The sequence below is a fragment of the Cricetulus griseus genome (genome assembly GCF_003668045.3).
Source record: "Cricetulus griseus strain 17A/GY chromosome 1 unlocalized genomic scaffold, alternate assembly CriGri-PICRH-1.0 chr1_0, whole genome shotgun sequence".
Lineage (NCBI taxonomy): Eukaryota > Metazoa > Chordata > Mammalia > Rodentia > Cricetidae > Cricetulus > Cricetulus griseus.
The window spans coordinates 36,531,783-36,552,997 of NW_023276806.1; the positions used below are offsets into that span (position 1 = coordinate 36,531,783).

At 40.9% G+C, this 21,215-nt stretch overlaps 1 protein-coding gene across 3 annotated transcripts in view; it reads right to left on the reverse strand.

The window, feature by feature from the left end:
• The window catches only part of Arhgap29 (Rho GTPase activating protein 29), a 64,205-nt gene extending 57,193 nt beyond the window's left edge, over positions 1-7,012 (reverse strand). For 2 of the 3 annotated variants that reach the window (XM_035450689.1, XM_027395633.2), the window contains exon 1: positions 6,879-7,012. Coding sequence is in view for 1 of the 3 variants with exons in the window: in XM_027395635.2 (XP_027251436.1) it covers positions 6,879-6,891 (13 nt within the window). In the remaining 2 variants the exon portion in view is untranslated. The remainder of the gene's footprint in view (positions 1-6,878) is intronic. The other variant, XM_027395635.2, reaches the window with a different exon arrangement.
• Positions 7,013-21,215: the final 14,203 nt, after the last annotated feature.

Here is a 21,215-nt window from a genome sequence, read left to right on the forward strand (position 1 = left end):
AGAAAAACAACAGGGAAAGACATGACATCAAAATACTAATTACAACAAAGCAGAAGTGATTCTTTTTTTTTTTTTAAAGATTTATTTATTTATCATGTATACGGTGCATGCCAGAAGAGGGTACCAGATCCCATTACAGATGGTTGTGAGCCATCATGTGGTTGCTGGGAATTGAACTCAGGACCTCTGGAAGAACAGTCAGTGCTCTTAACCCCTGTGCCATCTCTCCAGCCCCAGAAGTGATTCTTATGACACCAGACAAGGAATTCTACCAAACATAAAATGTACTATTTAATGGTAATTAAATAATAATGATAAAAAGCCATTTCACCCTAAAGCTATTATGCTAAAAGGATATATACCTACAACAAACTCTAGGACACATGAGACAAACTTTAATGGCGATGTCAGTTAAAATTCTAGCACTCTTCTCTCAGTTATCAATACCATAAAACCATAAAATTATTAGCGAAATAGAAGATCTGAAAAACAATATTAACAAATTTGACAAGACAGACTTTTACAGAAAATTCCACCCCAAAATGGCAGAAGGAACATTATCACAGACTCAACAGTTATTAAAGGACTGCAAAGGAATTTTATAGCAACTTTAAGTTGAACAACTTCAAAGAAACCCAAAAAGAAACAGAAAATCTAAGTAGTCTTATACATGTTTAAAAAATTGAATTTATACTTTAAAACTTCCTGTGGGTTTTGCTGGTAAAAATCCCTTGAACCAGAAAAAAATAGTATATGCAAACCACTTGCAAAACAGAGGAAGTAAGGATCTTCCCAAACCTTTTTGAGGCAGGATTCTCCTGATATTAAAACCAAACAATGAACTAGGCAGTGGTGGCAAACACCTTTAGTTCCAGCACTTGGGAGGCAGAAGCAGGCAGATCTCTGTGAGTTCGAGAACAGCCTGGTTAACAAAGAGAGCTCCAGGACAGCAAGGGGCTACACAGAGAAACCCTATCTTGAAAAACCAAAACCAACCAAACAAAAACTAACCCCCACCAACTTGCTATAGCTCAGAATCATCTGGGAAGAGTCTAAAGTAATAAATCTCTACCGGTTTGGTCTATGGACATCTCTGTAGGAGGACTGGTCTTGATAGTTAATTGTTCTGGGAAGACCCAGTTTACTGCAGGCAGCACCATTTTGTGGGCAGGGGATCCTGAACTACACAGGACAGAGGGAAGCTGGAGTAAAGTGGCAAGCATAGGCAAGCAAGTGATCCATCCATATCTCTGCTCTTGACTGTGGATGTGATGTGAGTAGTAACTGCCTTGATTTCCCCTCAATGAGGGACTGTAACTTGGAATTGTAAGTGAGATAAACCCTTTCCTCTAAGTTGCTTTTAATCAGGGTGTTTTATTAAAGCAACAGAAATAAAGCTAGAAAATCTAGCATTCACCCAGGCTGGTCTTGAACTCATGGCCATCCTCCTACCTCAAATTATAATTTCAAGGAATAATGTGTCCTCCTCTCCCCACCCCCCAGACAGGGTCTCACTATGTAGTTCTTAGTGTCCTAGAACTCACTCTTTAGGCCAGGCTGGTCTCAAACTCACAGAGCTCTGCCTGCCTCTGCTTCCCAAGTGCTGGGATTAAAGGCATGTGGCACTACACCCAGTCTGAGTTTAAATTTTATATTAAAATGTTACATATATGAAACAACCAAAGTATTTTTTTAATTGAAGAACTTAACACTGCTTCAAGATTTACTGTTCAGCTACAGGAATCAAGATAGTATGATTTCTGATATATTGACAATATACAGCAATAGAATAGAGTCCAAAAGTAAAACCAAATATATAGGTCAACTGACTTTTTCACAGAAGACAAAGTAATCTTTCAAAAATAATTGATAACAAGTATCAACCCTTAATTCACAATACCAATTTACTTGACAGGTCCCATAAACCTGAACATAAAATCTAAACACCAATCCTTCAAATTTAGGGGACTAGAAAGCAGGTGCCTATTTTTAAAAATAAAGTTATTTTTAGGATTACAACCATATTTATATATTGCATATAATTTCTTTCCAGCCATAGGAGCAGCATTCAGCAGTTGAGTCAGTATGGCCAAAAATATTTACCAACTGTGCCCCAAAATTCCAGGATATTTTTGAAACTATAGACAAAAAAACACAGGAAATGATTTCTCTGACAGACTCTAAAAGAAAACATTTTAAACTGGATGAAAATGAACTTTTACTCTTTAAACTATCCTGTTAAAATATGAAATGCAAGCTAAAATTGAAAAAAAAATATTTGACAAAGAGTTGACATCTAGATTATGTCAAGAACTTACAAATTTATAAACTCAATAAGTAATGACGGAATACTTTACAGAAGTAGATAATACACAGCTGGGAAATAAGAACTTGGAATAGTGTTCAGTATCAGGAAGACGCAAATTTCAACTACACCGAGACACTAATAATCACAAGAAATTTTAATTTCAGCTGAACCAGAAAATGCCATGTTGTTGAGGATGCAGAGCAACAGTAACTGCGTACAGCACTGCCATACGAGGCACACAGTGGGAGGAAAACAATCTGGCAGCTCCTCACATAGTTAAAGCTCCTCATTTATATACCCACATTCACTCCAAATCTTGTTCAAAAACTTTCAAGGTATTCAGAAACTGCAAATAGCCAATATCCCTCAACAGATAAGTGGGGTACAGTCTTAAAATGTAATACCACCCCTAACAAAAATGCCCATGACAAAGCAAGAACTTATCTATAAATCTTAAAAGCATCTGCTATAAGCCAGAGAGACAGCATCATGGTTAAAAGCACCTGTTGCTCTTGTAAGGGACTGGGTTGGGTTCATGGCACTCACATGGTGGCTTTCCAGTTGACCATAAATTCAGTTCCAGGGAATTTGGCACCCTCTTCTGGCCTTCACAGCATCAGGCGTGCATATGTTACACATGCATATTCAAGCAAAGCACTCATACACATAAAAAATAAATACATCTAAAAAAGTTAAAGTATTATGCTAAGTCAAAAATGTAGAAAAACAATTTATGCATGTTAGCTTAATTATATTTACATGGAACTTTAGAAATATGAAAGCTAGTACTTAGCAAAAAGCACTATTTGGTTGTCTATGGACAGGGTAGTATGCAGATGTGGGAAAAATTACAGATTAGTATGAATAAATTTTAGAATGATGCAAACATCATTCAAAAAAACACTTTTATTATTATAGTGACTACACAGGCACAAATCATTTGTCAAAATCCAAAGTGTATATTTATGAACCATAAGTTCTATTACACATAAATTATGCACCAATTAGTTATATGTGTATGTCAGTGTGTATATATCAATTCAGTATATGAACCTTATCTGTATCTTGACTCAAGCTATTAAAAAATGAGCCATAATTTGACTAAACATTGGACTGAATTATAGAGAATATTGGTGTTATATTTAATAAATAATCTTTCTTTGGGGAAATACATGTTGAAATTTTATGTATAAAATGATGCCTAAGATTTATGTCAAAATAATTTGGAGGACTGAATGAAGGGGGAATATAAATAGAATAACCAGGCTTTGTGATACATGCCTACTGTCCCAGATATTACAGTTGCAGGATAGTAAGTTCAACAATTTAAGATACTCTCTCAAAATGAAAGACGTATCTTAAAAAGATCTGGGGTAACTGTTCAGTAGTAAAGCACTTGCCTAGGATGTTTGAGGTCCTGGGTTTGATTCCTGGTACTGGGAGAAAAGGCTGGTCATAAACTGATATACTGTGGTGCTGAGGTTGGATATAGAGAAACTCTTTATATTATTTTTATTTACTTATACTTATAATTTATTATTTACATTGTTTACATACTTTCATATATGCTTGAAGTTATCCATATTAGAAATATTTTGTTTTCATTTTTTTTCAAAGAGTCTATCCATCAGATCTACTTTGTGATCTCTCAAGATGCCAACACACTCTTGTATTCTCTTCTTCCCATTTTTTCTTTGGAAGCCAGCCAGGTACACCCAAAATCAAATACATTAAGCAAAAATCTGACAGCTAAATAATAATAATAAAAAAAACTATATAATGTTGTGTCTGAGAGTCCCTGAAACTTTGTTGTCTCCTTCCCCGATAGTTTTATGTGGGTTGAAGAGATGGCTCACCAGTTAGGAGCACTTATTGCTCTTGAAGAGAACCTGGGTTTGGTTCCCAGCACCCAGATAAGCAGCTCACAACCATCTGTCACTCCAGTTCCAGGGGATACAATATCTGTCTAACCTACATACACTCAGGCACACACATATACATAAAATAAATGTTTCAAAGGCATATAAAGTATCCATTACCCCTTTCTTTAAAAAGGGAGACTGGTATTTGAAAACTTTCTCAAGAACACACACTGACACATATCTTAAGAAATTTACCAAAGGAAGTAGTCTTACCCAATGTCTACCTTTCTGAACAGGGTGGCTCATTTCCTTATCACAGTAGTAATAAAGAGAAACAGTAAAATGTAACCTTCCACAAAAATCTTTATTATAACAATGATCTGCAAACCCACCTTGTTTCTTTACCCATAAATGTATGTGGCTCATGACCACACTAGAGGTGAGTGGGAAATCTTAAAGAACAAACAACAGCAACAACAAAAACCTCAAACAAGGAGACAGCCTTGAATGCTCGATCTTAAGCAGAACTGGATCCTGACATCCTGGTGTATAGTGGTGATAACCTGCAGTTCTGGCCAGGAGGGCCCTTTTCCTCTGTGTTTACTGAAAACTCATTTTCTGGGCCTTCAAATTCATACAAAACACTTCTTCCAAGAAATATTTTCATTCTCTCCACAGAAAATAACCATCCCCTACTTTCCCATAAGACATTCAACATACTTCTTTAAGACACCTATAATATTATGCCTTGGGCTACATTCCATATGGTCTACTGTTACTCAATAAATGGAAAGGTGGTACAGGGCTCTCTCTAGAATAGTGGGATCCTGTCCAGGCTTCTCGGTGGTGAGTGGTGAATAGTTTATCAATTAAATAAAATGAAATAAAAATCCTTCCACGATGCTTTCTGGGCATGATCTTTATTCAGCATTGTACTAAAGCCTTGGGACTGACAGCAGTTACTGCAAAAACAGCTTTTAGAGAGATGTGAGGGTACTAGACATTCCGGTGTAGTCTCTTAAGAGAAGCAGAACAGTCAACATATATTTGCCAATCAGTGTTTCTTCTTCCCAGACAAAGTTCCATTTTGGGAATTTGGGGGTTTGAACCATTTCTATCTGGGCCTACCTTACTCAAGTTCGCTCTCAAGCTTCTCAAAAATCATGAGACCAGAGCTACAAGTAATGAGGCTTAAGTGTCAGGGCTTCTTACTTGCACACTGCTTGAAGCATTTCTAAGTAGGCATTTCTGGCAAACTGCCTAAAGAAATCACAGAAGAAAATGACCCAAATCTCACGTTGGGGTTTACTTATTCATTTTAACTATTCCTTCATATCTATCTAGTTTTGAATTCTTTTTCATAAAGAGGTAACCCCTTTCCCCCAAATTCAGTGAGAAGGTAATGCAAACTCCCAAATGAGAGAAGAAAAAGGTAACTAAAACAAAACCTGCTGGGCTCTACTACAGGCTTCAAACTTTAAAGAAATGATAACATTTCCCTTCCCCTTAAAAGACCTGCAACCTAGTGAAAAACCTTTAATCCCAGCACTCAGAGGCAGAAGACAGGTGGATTTCCATGAGTTAGAGGCCAGTCTGGTCTACAGAGCAAGCAAGTTCCATGACAAGCTTCAAAGCTACAGAGAAACCCTGTCTCAGAAAAACAAAAAAACAAAACAAACAAACAAACAAAATAAGACACATGGTCAGAACATATTCAAGACCCCAAAGAACAAGGTGTGAAACTCAATCCTTGATCCCCACAGATGGTTAGTAGTAAAAAAAAAAAAAAAAAGTGAGCTGGGGGGGGGCGGTTGTCGAAAGGGCTCCAAGACCAGAAGCCTTTGGCAACTTTGTTTTGTGGAAGCAAACTCCAGGTTTCCATCAAAGACAAAGCCCTGGGACATTCTCAGCAATAAAACTTTTCAGGGGCAGTCTCCCCTGGTGGTAACTGTAATCTCAGTTTATCAATTCCTAGTCTGCTAAACTCACGGTTTACTACCCCAGGGCCACAGCTGGGAAAAGGGTGACCAGAACCCAAGGAATGCAAGGAGGAAAGTGACAGAAACGCCTGGGAGGGGGGCAGGGCACCAGAGGGAAGCGGGGGTGGGGGGCTGGGGGGGCTGGGGGGTGGGGGTGTCTGACAAACAGCCGGCTCCAGGACATGAAGTGCCAGAGGGAAAGTGAAGACGGAGCAGGAGGTGTTTGCTCCTGTCCCTCAGACTCTGCATCTGTCACAGGGAGTTAAGTAAGTGCCACCAAACTTCCTAACACAGTCCCAGAGAACACGGACGTGGAGACCCGAGGGGGAAAAGCAACGGGGGGGAAGCTCCCGGAGCCCGCGTGTCTCGGGCAGACGCGTGCGGTGGCTGGGAAAGGGCCCGGGGCTGCCGGACGCTCGCAGACGAGACCTGGGACGAGGACGATCACCCCCGGGAGCCGCTGCCCGACCGCCGACGCCTATCCCCCGCGCGGGCACCAGGGTCCGCAACGTCCCGCAAGCGCCCACCCCGGCCCTCCGCTCCTCAGAGCCAGCCCTTCGTCCCCGTCCGACTCTCGGAGGCAGATGGGACTTCGAGCCGGGAGCACCAGCCCGGCCCGCAGCCGCCTCCGCCCCGCGCCTCCGGGACCCCAGACCCCAAGGCGTCCGCGCCGGCCGGCCGGCCAGCCCCGGAGCACGGCGGGAGCCCGCGCCACCTCCCCTCACTCACCGTGGGGCTCCATCCCGCGTCTCTGACTCCAGACCAGCACTCACGGCCGCCGCCCCCTCTGCCGGCTGGAGCTCGCCGCCCCCATCCCCACGGCCGGCCCGCGGACGCCGGTCGAAGCCGCCGCCGCCGCCGCCGGCCGCCGCCCCAGGAGCTACCGCCACGACCGCGCCAGCCGCGGACACGACGCCCCGCCCCGCCCCTGCCTCGCGCCCCACGCCTCACGCCTCACGCCTCACGCCTCACGCCCTCGGGGGCCCGCCTCCTGGAGCCCAGCCCATTGGCCCGCGCCCTAGGGAGGCGGGGCCACTGCTTCGGGGGCGGGGCCAAAACAGGTATGGGTTGGGTAAGGTTTGTTCCCTTGCTCAGCGAGGGGTCGTCTTGAGGCGATCAAGGTTCCCAGACCCCAGTGTTTCTGGCTGGCCTCAACTCGGCAGTCTCTGAGCTAAGAAAGGAAAAAGTCATCCTTTCTTAGCTCCATATGGGAATCACTCCTCCGTCCTGATTTAACTGGCCGTTTTCAGGAGGGCCCTATGAATGCTTTCCAGTCAGGACTTTATCCTTGAACTTGTTTGGTTGGTTTTCTTCCTCCTCCATCCTTTTACCTTTCAAAACCAAATTTATGACTCACTTTGAAACTTTCCCACTCTTTTCCTTCTTCAGTTGTCGTTTTCCGAAAACTAAATTACTCAGTTACATCTGCAGTTATGCACAGTATCTGGCTACATAGATGTATTAGATGTGTGTTAATTAACTACACATCCCTCTAATCATACAATATACTTATCGAATGGTCCAGGCATAGGGCCTCATGTGGTCAGTGAGGATAAGAACAGAGAAGCATAGACGTTGGGTTATGTATGGGGAGGAAAATGTATAGAATGTTGCACATCTAACTGACACTAATCTACACCAAGAATATCTTTCCTGTTGTTGGTGCTAAGATACAACACTCCCTGAGTACTAGCTGACAAATCGGTAAATTTATACAAAGATGTCTTGTGTTCTTTTCCTGTTGCAGTGAGAAAATACCCCGAGCAAAACAATTTAAGGAAAGGTTTGCTTTAGCTCACAATATTCAAGCCGGGGAAATCAAGGCAACAGGGGCTTGAAACAGTTGGTCACTTACATTCACAGTCAGGAGAAGAGAGCGAAGACTGCATGCTAGTCCTCAACTCACTTTCTCCAGTCTTATACAGTCCATAATCCCCTGCTTAGGGAATAGTAGCACCTACAGTGGGCAGGCTGCCCCACCCTGGTCAGTATAATGAAGATAATATCCCACAGGTATACCCAGAGGCTCATCTTTCCGGTGATTCTAATTCCTGTCTGTCAGAACATGGTCCAAGAATGGAGCCCTGTGAGAAGAATTTCTGAGTGCTTGTGAGAAAAGTCCAAAAAAAAAAAAAAAATAGGGACAGGAATCTTGTACCTCAGTTTCTTCAAAGGCACAGAATTGTTTTTGGCTTTTGAGTCTCTCCCAGGTGTAGCAGATAGGAGTGATTTCACTTCAGATTATTCATTACAACTGGCTATTGTTATTTGTTTATATGCCTTTCTGGAAAAACGTGTTTTGCCTCGTGTGGTTTGCCTTTGAGATTGTATATTTTAGTCGTGTGACCCCTCTTAACCCTCAAAGTGTAAATTCTCTGATGTTTGAATGAAGTTGGCTATTGCATGAGACTTTAGTCGGCCTCATTTATCGGCTCCATTTTCCCAGGTCCCACGCCTCTAGAACCTAGAATGGTGACACTGTCATGTTGACAATTAACCCTAACTAGCACAACAGGGTATTTAGAAAAAACCCTCAACTTCATGTTTCTCTTAAATCTTTTCTTCTAAATGCATGATAGATACATTTCCCATGTTGTCCTTATTAATCATAGATGATATATGACAACATTTCTAGAAACAAAACGTAGTTTACTCTAAAATAAAGTGCAAAACCTGGAGAGATGGCCCAGTGGTTAAGAGAACTTGCTGTTCTTGCAGACGACCTGGTGTTCAGTTCCCAGCATCCACCTGGTGGCTTTCAGATGTCCTTATCTCTAGATTCTGGGATCCAGCATCCTCTTCTGGCCTTAGCAGGCCCCAGACACACATGCAGGGAAAGTATTCATACACATAAAATGAAAACAACAAATCTTAAAAAAAAAAAAGTACAATTACTAACTGACCAAAAAATGAACATAAGAAATCTGATGACTGGGGAACTGGGATTGACATGTAAAACAATCTTATTTCTAATTTAAATAAAAAAAATGGAAAAAAACTGATGTCTGGCAGTGATGACTGTGTTTGCAAAAACATCTTAAACAATAAAGGTCAATATTTCAGTTAGTTTCTCTGAAGTAGTCCAGATTATGCCCTGCATCATGATGTAAAAATAAACTAACACATGTTTGCTGGCTAAAGGCTCATGATCATGGCTCTGGACAAACAAGAGAAACAAGAAATCAGAGGAATTGCTGGATTTTTTTTTTTTTAAAAGACATTTGATGCCATATTACTATTTATCATTTCAGCATACACTGGTAATTTCCTGATCACCGATGTGCTCATTTCTTACGTGATAAAGGATAGCAGCTCCACTCTGAAATCTTTCTTTCCTCCTCCTTAAAATCAAGCCTCTGATTGCTATGATGTTGTTTTCCTATAGTCCCGGCAGTAGGGAGGTGAGAGGTAGAGGCAGCAGGAGATAAAGAAGAGAGATAAAGAACATGGACTATTCATTTAAATTTGAGGCCACATTTATTTAGTAGTGCTTATACGAAGTAGATGCAGTTTGGGTCTCCACTAAGTATTTCCTGGAGAAATACTAAAGGAATGAACTGAGGATCCGGGTATAAAAATTCTTCTAGGATTCTTCCTTCCTCCTTTCCTCTCTCCTTCCCTCCTCCTCTCCCTCCCTCTCTCTGCTTCCCCCCCCTCCCCCCACATACATACACATCTGTGTTCAACTTAGTCATAAGTAGCAGAACCAATCCCATGGCCACAAAAACTTCATCCCTAGGGTAAAATCTGTCCCTGAGATCACGTGCTCTGAGGTGAAAGGCTAATTATAAAGGTGCATGTTCTACCTGGATGACAGAGCCAGGAGCCCAGCCCCTCAGGGCACAGGTGCTCATCCTTTTCTTCATGCTCCACCGGCTATCTGTTTGGGAGATTGCAACATTGTCCACCAGGACTGTCTAATTTATATTCCTTTCACAAACATTTATTGAATACTTCATGTCAGGTGCTGTTGTAAGCACAGCAGGTATATTAGGGAACTTTAAATCCACTCCCAGTTTTATTTAAACCCAATAAAACCAATGAAATGCTTGGAAGAGAGGAAGAGCTACTGAAAAGGCGGGGTGACATAACAGGCAGGTACCCTAGACTTCGGCTGCCCTTGACCTCGCTACTTGAGCGTTTAGAAAGAACGATGAAAACCACAAGGAGCACAAAGACTTCACATTCCAAAGTGGACAAAACTCACCAAGCAAGTTATTAATCTTGATTCCAAGATGGTTGTAATTGAGAAACAAGGAATCAGTCAGTTCACGTGCTGGAAATGAATGTGAAAGACACTGCAAACATTCACAAATTCTGCACTGCCATGGAAACAGTAAATGGACTAAGAATGATAAAATGAAATAAAAATTTAAATCAATATTCAGATATACTCATTTCAAGTTAGATTAGGGTGTTAGCATTATGACTAGATTACAACATTATTTTGTGTTATTACACACATTCTTGTACAACTTAGATGTTTAAAATTTTAAAGTGTATGGGTGCGTGTGGTGTGTGTGTGATGCTCATAGATTCCAAAACGGGACATCAGATTCCCCCTACAGCTGGAGTGATGGGCACTTATGAGCTGCTTGACAGGTGCTGGGAACCTAAGAGGCCTTTGGAAGATTAGGAAGTGCTTTTAACCCCTGAGCTGTTTCTCTAGCCCCTCTTATAGAATTTTCAGGGGCAAAACCCTCTTTGCTCTTGTTTAAACCTCTGCCTATTTCCAGGTATAGTGGTATACTACTATAACCCCAGTACTTGGGAGGCAGGGGGATCAGGAGTTTAAGACCAGTCTTTACACTGGCTATCTTGGGCTACATGAGACCCTGTCTCAAAACAAAACCAAAAATGAATCTGTGCTTGAGTTACTCCATTCTATAATCCTACAAAATTTCCTAAGTGTGAAAGAAAACTCCCCTAAAACTAGTTAGTGAGCCTATCTCTATGTATGTATGTGTGTATGTGTGTATGTATGTATGTATGTATGTATGTATGTATGTATGTACATATATCATCAGTTGGTGAATATATATAGTGAATATATATGTATATATATATTATATATATATACACACATATATGTGTGTTGTGTGAATATATATATTCAGTGGCCTTAAAAATGCAGTTATTGTCTGGGAGTTGGTGGCATACACCTTTAATTCCAGCACTTGGGAGGCAGAAGCAAGTGGATCTCTGTGAGTTTGAGGCCAGTCTGGTCTACAGATTGAGCACTGAGACAGCCAAGGCTACACAGAGAAACCCAGTCTCGAAAAACAAAAAGAAAAAAATACAGTTATTGCAATGTTTGCAAAGAAAGTCACCACTTTAACCAGACATCCATGTCTTGCTCTGTGCTAGACACTGCATTGTTTGTTTCCTGTTTAGTGAATTACTGTCGTCACAATCTTACATAATTATTAGTCAAATTTTAAAAATGAAAGACTGAGGCAAAAAACAAAAACTTACAAAAAAAAAAAAAACACCCCTATTTCTTTTGTGGCAATGGGACTCAAACTCAGGGCCTCGCACTTGCACAACTGAGTATGCATCCTAATCCCTCCTTAAAGAAAGGATTTCTGGGGCTGAAGAAATGATGGCTCAGCAGTTAAGATCCAGAGGACATGGGTTCAATTCTCAGCACCTGCATGGCAATTCACAATGGTTTGTAATTCCAGTTCCAGGGGATCCAACACCCTCTATAATGCAGGCAAAATACCAATGCACATGAAATAATTTTTTTTATAAAACTAAAAAGGAAAGAATTTCTACCTGACTTCAGGAAAATTGATATTGACATAAAGATAAACTTGACCAGACTTCTAGAGGGAAACCACTCCTATTCTACCTTTGGTAGTTTGACCTTCCTGCCCTTTCCCAGACACACAAGGTTCTTTCTTACCTTTGCTTCTCCCTCTGCCTGAAATAGGCTCCTCTCTTGTAGCTATGTGAATTGCTCCCTGTCCTTCTTAGAATGCCCTCATGTCTGTGACATGTCACACTTGGGGTGTCCTTACTCCTTCAGTGACTCGATACCAAGTTATAAATATACACATCACATCCATACTGTATGTGAGTAGTGTTTGGAAACTTCTATGCTCCACAGTAGAAGCATCTCTGTATTATTCATGCCTGTATTACTCATGACTGGGTCCCTGTATCCTGGAATGAGACTTAGAATTAACCCATTCGTGAAATGTTTTGTAGAAAATAGTGCTTCCCTGTGGAAAGGATCAATTTCAATCAGATAAGAGAATCATATGGCTGGGTTAGGCAATACTTTTATGCTAGCTGTAATCACCAAGGTAATAACACATGCCAAGTCTGTCTGAAAGCCATAAACAACTTCAGAGTCTGAAATGATTTCCTTCTTCCTTTAAAGCAGAAAGGTGAGACTGCTCTGCTATCATTTCTCTTTAACCCATTGAACTAAATGTTTGCTAGCGCAGAAAGCAAGCAGAACTACCCCTAACCTTATCTTATTCTCGGCCTCCCTGGAAAATGACCAAACGACCAAAACTGACCAAATGTCAGTTTTCTGACTTGAAGGTTTGTGAGAGAGTATGTATTTCATCTCCCATTATTTATAGGGAGTTCTTCAGAGGTCACTGGCTAGTAACTGGCCTAAGCAGACTGCAACCAAGACCAGGTCTCTTTCTATGCTGATTGGCTACAATTTAAAAATCTCTGTAAGGCTATGAAATTATACCAGAGCACCCCCTGAATCATTCTTTGCTTAATATGTGAATATGTGTAAGCTATACTAATATGTTGAAATATAAAATTAGGTCTGTAAATTGATTCCAATTAATTTGGAGGTCTGACTTAGTAATAGTACTTAACTCTAAATGTATATAAATTCATTATGTTGTATAGATTTGGGGTCTGGTTAATTTTGGTGTATAACATTTTTCTTGATGTGAGAAGTTTATATCTATATCTATATCTATATGTCTTATTTCCCCCTTTTATTAAAGGTAGATTCTTTTTCTCACATAGTTTATCCTGATTACAGTTTCCCTTCCCTCTATTTACCAGCTCCTCCCCACCTCCTCTCCCATCCGGATCCACCCATTTTCTGCCTTTCATTAGCAAACAAACAGACTTCTGTGGAATAATAATAAAATAAAAAGACAAAACAAAAACTAATACATCAGAATTGGACAAAACAAACTGAAAGTCATAATATGTACACAAAGGACCTGTAGGGTACAAAGAGAGAAGGAGGAGGGGAACAACATTAAGAGACAAGGAACCTCCAAAGACGCTGTTGAGTTCATTTTCTGTTGATCATCTACTGCCAAAACTACCCTTAAGAGTACTTTGTTCCCTCCAGTAAAATCCCTTGGAGAAACTAATAATAAAGCATTTTAATTCATTTATTTTTTATATTCCAATCCCCGCTCCCCCTCCCTCCTCCCTCCTGCACCCCCAATTCCCTCCCACCCCACCTCCCATCTGCTCCTTGGAGAGGGTAAGACATCTCCTAGGATCTCCTAGGAACTTAGTAGTCTGTCCCATCATCTGGTTGAGGCAGGGCCAAAGCACTTCTCCATCCCTGCACCCCTGTGTTTAGGCTGGGCAAGGTGTCTTTCCATATAGAATGGGCTCCACTAAGTCAGTTTGTGCATTAGAGTTAGATCTTGGACCCACTGCCAGTGGCCTCATATATTGTCCCAGCCGCACCACTGTCACCTATAATAAGGGAGTCTATTTCGGTCTTATGCAGGTTCCCATTTGTCAGACCAGAGTCAGAGATCTCTCACTTGCTGGTGTCAGCTGATTCTGTGGGTTTCCCCATCATGGTCTTGACTCTGTTGTTTATATTATCACTCCTCCCTCAATTCGAGTGTACTCCAGGAGCTTGGCCCAATGGTTAGTTGAGGATTTCTGCATCTGCTTCCATCTGTTTCTGGAAGACGGATCTAGCTTCTCTGTGGTTGTGGATTGTAAACTGGGTATCTTTTGTAATAAAGCATTTTTTTTAAAAAAAATAAAGAAGTATGGCTGGGCATTTGTGGTGCACGCCTTTAATCCCAGCACTCGGGAGGCAGAAGCAGGCATATCTCTGTGAGTTCAAGGCCAGCCTTGTCTCCAGAGCGAGTGCCAGGATAGGCTCCAAAGCTACACAGAGAAACCCTGTCTTGAAAAACCAATAAATAAATAAAATAAAAAATAAAGAAGTATGAAAAAATGTTCTTTAAAATGGGTGCATAACATAGCACCAATGAGAAGCTTTGTTTGCTGTTGAATCAGAAAGTTCTCCTACAGCATTTTGGCACCCCCTCCCCCCCACATACACCACCACCACCACCACCACCACCACCTAAGGGCAGGCTGGCTAGCTACAGGAAAGAGTAAAGCCCAATGGAAACATTGCCAATCTCTTTCTTTATCTACTCACTGAACAAATATTGCTGAGAAACAATGCTACCACTAGTGGATTTAATGAGTGTTTATCTTCCTAACTTCATATTTATATAGGGGTGACTGCCTGTAGTGTGATTGCCAGAAGATTGGGAAGTAACTGCTTGTAAATGTTGAAAAATATTTGATTTACAAATCTGCTTTTTAAGTTAATTCAAGAGAACATTACATTTGGTAGCATAGAAGAATTATTACTGAACAATTATTACTATACCATCTAAGTGCTTGGGTTTATATTATTTTTTTATCTCAATAGCTGGCAATGTGGAACTTAAATTAGAAGAAAAAGTAAAGAGTTGAACATGGTGCCACAGGCCTGTAATTCCAGAACCTCAGAGTCTGAGGCAAGAGAATCTAGAGGTCAAGGGCAGCCAAGGCCACAGGGGAAAAAGTTCTAGTCCATTCTTTGATACAGTAAGATTCTACTTCAGGGGCTGGGGTGTGGGGAAGACAGCATTATGAGTTAATATTTGACAAAATTCTGCTTCAAAGACATTAAAAAATTGAAGTTTACTTTAAAGGTTGCTGTTTTAAAAAGGAAACAACAAAACCTAGCAAACAAAACTGTTTGTTATTCCCTGGCAGATCAACCTCTTCACCTCATTCATTGTGCTTGATGCAATTGGTAGTGTGGGATGTTCAACACCATGCTGGATTTTGCCTGGAAGCTGCATAGTACATGAGTATCTGAGGTCAGAGACATAACTACACATCTTACCAGCCAAAAGCCTGATGAAACAACTGTTGGGTAACCTCACTGAAACTATCTGCTTAGTATATGCAGGGTGGGGAGCACAAGGAGTAGCTGGGCTGTCTCACTCAGGAACTGACCCAAACAGACAACAAGGCAACATGTGCTGTAGAATCTATAGATCTCTCCTGTAAGTTTATCTGGGTTGGAACAGAAAGGTCACACTGACTTCTAGTAGGTTCTTTCTGAGTAGTGATTAAAAATCAAGAACAGTAGGGAAAGGGCTCCATTTAGGAAAAGTAACTAAAAGATAAATCTACCCAGAAGCCAGACTCTAAGAAAATGAGGGGACTGGTGGGTGCTAAAGAAAAAATAAAAGGAAGAAAAAGCATAGATGTAGGTCAAAGGACAGAGGATTCTAAAAGGAGCCTTTGAAGGTGTTTCACAGAGAACTGGTATTTCCACGTCCCAGACTTATCTTGAACACCAATACCACAGTGTAATGAAGCTGGTGATGCCAACAATAGTGTTTTACTTATGAATCAGAGTCTGAGGTGCCAAGCGGTTTGGGAAATTGCGGGCAAGGAAGAACTGGAGGAAAAAGAGAGAGAAAACAAGGGAGGTGTGTGTGTGTGTGTGTGTGTGTGTGTGTGTGTGTGTGTGTGTGTGTATACACATATATGGAGAGACAAAGACAAAGAGAGACAGAGAGAGGCAGAGGGACACAGAGGCTTTGAGAAATTTTCTTGGGGACAAAGTAACCACTTATTTACCAAAAAAGTATTATGAGCTGAGCTGTACCCCTCCAAAATTCATACGCTGGAGTCCTACCCCCCACAGCTTCCCACCCGGAGTGCTATCAGATAGCACAGAATTCTGATGGTATTATCTGGAGATAGGGCCTTTAAAAGAGTACTTAGGTAAAAATGGGGTCTTTGTGTGACCCTAATTCAGCAGCTGGTATAAGAATAAGAGATTAGGACACAGACGCACTGGGAGCAGACCTAGGGAAACACAGGGAGAAGGCAGCCATCTAGGACCCTCAGAAGAAAGCACCCATGCCAGCATCTGGATATGGACTTCCAGCTTCCAGCATCATGAGAAAACACATTTCTGTTGCTTAGACAACTCAGCCTGGGGTACGTCATCACGTCAACCCTGGCAACACAAGGGCATTTCTAGGACTTCAGCAATACCAGCTACACCTACCTCATAGAGGTTTTAAGTTCAGTTGTACTTGAAGTTGCCATGATCTAACCCTGGAAGTGGGACATGTCTTCTTTCTAATACTAGTCACAGTGAGTCACTACCCCTCCTACTCTGGGGTGTGGGCCAGGATGCAGCATCTCGTTCATTGTAATATTGTCATTCAAGTCAGAAGGCAGGAAGTTTACAAGCGTGATATTTCTGGAGGGAGGTGATGAGTGCCTGCTCAAATCTGAAGGGGTGTTCTAGACTATTTCATATATATATTAATCCTAGACTATTTCTATGCAACTGAGAGACAAAGACAAAGAGAGACAGAGAGAGGCAGAGGGACACAGAGGCTTTGAGAAATTTTCTTGGGGACAAAGTAACCACTTATTTACCAAAAAAGTATTATGAGCTGAGCTGTACCCCTCCAAAATTCAACTGCCAACTTGGAGGGTAGAATCACCAACACTGAAATGGGTATTTGTGATTATTTCACAGAAGTATAATAGCCATAATAGAAGTTCTATCATAGTATTTGGGTTCTAATATAAGCTCAACAAGTGTTAAATTTTGTAATATTTTTTGATTCTAGGGTGCAAAGTCCTACCACATACATTATCTCAATTAGTCTTCAAAGAAAGTCTATGAAATGTTGATTATTGTTAACATCCTTATTCAGTTTAAGAGAAACGTATCTCAAAGACAATGAACTACTTTCTCAATGTTGTATGAGTTAATAGATTAAATGCTAGACAAGGTTACCTGTCTAAAGTAATACACCCTCAATTGTTAGCTCTGTTTTACTCTATAAATTTGAAATGACCCACTTCAACCAAGCAATGACATTTTTGGTATTCATAAAATATTCTACGTACTAACAAGCCTTAATGTATCCACCCTAGGAAAAAATACCTGAATAGATATTTTGCACATATAAATGGGCAGAGGAGATCATTCCAGAATTTCTTCATAGGTTACATTCTTATCACACCACATCCTCATGGCTGCTCTGGATTCAGAATTCCTTGAGGGTGAGTGGTTAGAACTGACTTTCTCTTTCATAAAAGCAGTTTCAGTTTAACCAATACCTGAGAATATATTTATCAGTACTAATCTTTATGTAGCTACTAATGTATTTTACCTTAAATGTGTAGTTGTGCAATACAAGTTTTTGGGTTCGTGGGATATTTCCAAACAAGCTCACTGAGGGGAGGGGACTCCTGAAAAGGAAAGATTTTCAAAGACTTGATTGCATTTCTCTCAAACCCACCCTTTCATGATTCAGAAGACACTTAAGGAATCTAACAATGACTCTAACTGTAATTATGACATATATGATATGGTCCTGTGACACATGCCTAAATAGGACTAATAAATAAAACACTGAGTGATTACTGATGACATTGCATAAGTCACACTGTACTGATGTAAATTATGACCCCTATGACAGCTGAATGAACCCCAGAACTTATTCTGCACCTTTTTCTTCATAGAGCTAAGTGGGGAAAGTTATAGAGCAGAGATGTTTGATTCTAGAATGTTCTCTGACTTCCCTACTTAGAGAACTTGACCGCCATGTGTCCCCATATGAAAAGACTCATGAGTTCTCCATTCCCACCCATGTATGCCCATGGTCCAAGCAAGCCTGTCTCTGTTCTCTTGAAACACCAGATCATGAAACCACCTTGTGTCACTACCAAATGTACACTTTTGCTACCATCCCAAATATCCATTTATCTCCTAGACAGTGATACTGGGTCACTCCTTTTCACTTGCCTCACCCCACCCTGGAAGCTTTGCTGTCTGCTCTACCAATGCTTTTAAGTTAAGGCACATAGGTTACAACAGCACCAATTACATTTGATGTAATTTCATTTCCATACCTGAACATGACAAAGGAATATATGCTTATTCATGTATATATGGATTTACTGTGTTATGTGTACAATATACACACACTGCTGCACCAATATAATCAAGGCAAACAGAATTAAAGAAGAATTCAGTAACTTAGAAATATAAATCTGTGTTCTGTGTGCCTGACTATTTCCTGAAATGAAGAACAACAGCACTCAAAGGCATTAAAAGTCATGCAGACTGTATACCCTGCCATACATGATTATGAAATATCCTCAAAGGAGGCAGAGTCCTTCATGTGATGAGTATCACCTCTTCCCTATTTCCCCTTAAGTTTTTGTGTGATATATTTATATATTTTGTTTATAATTATATAGACTTGTCTTAGAAAATTGGTGAGCATTCTAAAATACTTAAGATAATGATTATTAATGCACTACTATACATACTTTAGGATAATATTATTTCCTTTGTGGATATTTTTCAAGTTCCCTACAAAATTGGAATCATTATACACTTAACACTATACACAAGCACACACACACACACACGTTTCCCATGTATTTCCAATATGGACATTCTCCAGTGCTATTTAGCATTCTTCAAAAGTATGATTTGATGTGGCCATATAATGTTTTATTTTTTCAGCTTGTTTGGTTTTCTTGGCCTCCTCTGTCTTGCCCCTCTCTCTTCTCTTCAACTCTCACTTGCTTTCACTATTCTACCCAATCCCCACCCTTTCTCATGGCCTGGTTCTGTGTATTGACCATGTTTAGTTTACTACTTTCTCTCCCTCCTTTGAACTCTTCCGGACGCCTCTGACTGTACTCTCCCTCATATCTACAACAAACCCTCCGTAACCATTAAAAATTTGTTTTTCCTAGAAGTTTCTTCTGATGGTTCAGTTCTCTTCCACTGAATGTTTTTATTGTTCCCAATTTTCTTTGGGTACAAATAATATAAGATTGGGCTTCTTTGCATGTAAAACTGAATATCGCAATTCTTATTTCCTTGGTTTAGATTCCTAGATGTGGAAGTATTTGGTTAAGAGCTAGCTATATATTTTTATCACTCTTCCTGTGTAAAGCCAAATTGAGTTCCAGAAATAATATATCTACTCAGAGCTTTGGCAACTCTTATTTGGGTGGCCACCTCACTACAGCAGCCTTTAATTTCTTTTCCTGTCATTTAGAGGAAGTCTTAATGGCTCTCCAGAGTTTGTTTTCTGGCTCCTCTCTCAGCCCTTCTGTGTTGGGCTATATGTTGATTCTCAGGACATCATTGGTGCCCAGCTGTCCAAAGTCTTCACTCTCCATTGCTAGATGGAGAAGACTCCATTGGGTTGAATCTCAGTAGCTCTTGACTGGATGGCAAGTGGGGTTTGGAGATGTATTTCTGCTCACTGGCTCAAACTTAATATACAAGTGCTTCAGAGATCTCGGTGTTTTTCCTAAATGCCCCCAGATATTCCTCTATGGCTCTGTTGGGCTCCTGAGGTTACTCTAGGTAGTTGTACATTATATTTTGCCATCAAGATGATATCTGCTATCCTTGCTACACCCATGCATGCCCCACTTCCAAGGCCTATGCAACTATTGCTCATTTCTACTTCCTATTACATTTCCTAGACAGCGAGTTTTTAATCTTATAAAGCTCCAGTCTGACCTACCCCTGGTCTTTGGAAGAAGCCACTGACATGATCCCTTTATGCTTCTCTTCTGAGTTAGCTGTGACTTTGATACCTATGAGATGTGACTACACTGACTATGCCTTTGCTTGGTCTTGGTGTCTCATGCCTTCATGTCTTCTGCCCGAGCTTTGCTCCTGATTTGAGTAAATGCTTCCCATTTTAGCACAGAGTCTCTTCCCATGGACCATGCACAACAAGTCTGGTGAGAAACTGACACTTCAAGGCCTTGCTTCAGGATATTAAAGGAGTGTGCTAGATGTGCACAGAAGAACTGTGGCAGTTTGCCAGTTTCATCTTAATAAACTCCATTTCACTCCCCCAGACACACTTTCTATGTCCTACTTCCATTCTGTCCTTCCTGCTTTCCATTTGTTTAAGATCCATTTCTGGCATCATGAGAGACCTGCCCTCTGGCCTGGTCCGCCCCAAAATCCCTGTTCCCCACTTGGCTTTCTTGCTGCCTTGGCATTGCTGCTTGGCATGGCTTCCCTATGAGCTGTAACCATAATCTGCTGGCAGGCATGACCTGACATTCCTGAAGGCGCTGCCTCCTCCTAGGATCTGGCTCTCCTCTAGAAGATGTATGGATAGGCTATTTTAACTCCAGAAAGTTTCATTTTCTCCTTCAAAGGTAGGACATGACTTGCAAAAGAATGTGAAAAATGGGAAATTCTTAGATCTGAAGAAACAAGCCTTCAGTGGTTGCCTTAAACACTCTTCAAACCCCAATGACCTTTTCTTAGACCTTCAGTTAACTGTTTAATCCCCACTCCTGACTTTCTTCAAGAGTGATGGTAGCAGGTGAGGAGATGTCTCTTGGTTAATGGAAATCAAAGTCTAAAAATCTCATCTCATTGAAGATAAAGTGAGGAGTCACTTGAGTCAGGGTCAAAGCTTGGGTAGGAATGGTAATTCAAAAGAGAAATGGCAAAGGGGAGCAGAATGTTGTCAAACTGCCTTCTAAATACTTATATTTATAACCACAGACCTGTGCTACTCTCAAGCTTGGTGGGATTAACTTCCTTTTGTAATGGGCAGTAGTTAATGTAGAGACTCACAACTGGTCAAAGTGCTCAGAATAAATATGACTGGGAGGCCACCTTTCAACCTCTTCACTCTCCATCCTTGCCAAGGCTCAGGGGACACTGGGAAAGAGGAGGGAGAAAGAATGAAGAGCTGGAAGAATGCTGTTTTCTGGGCA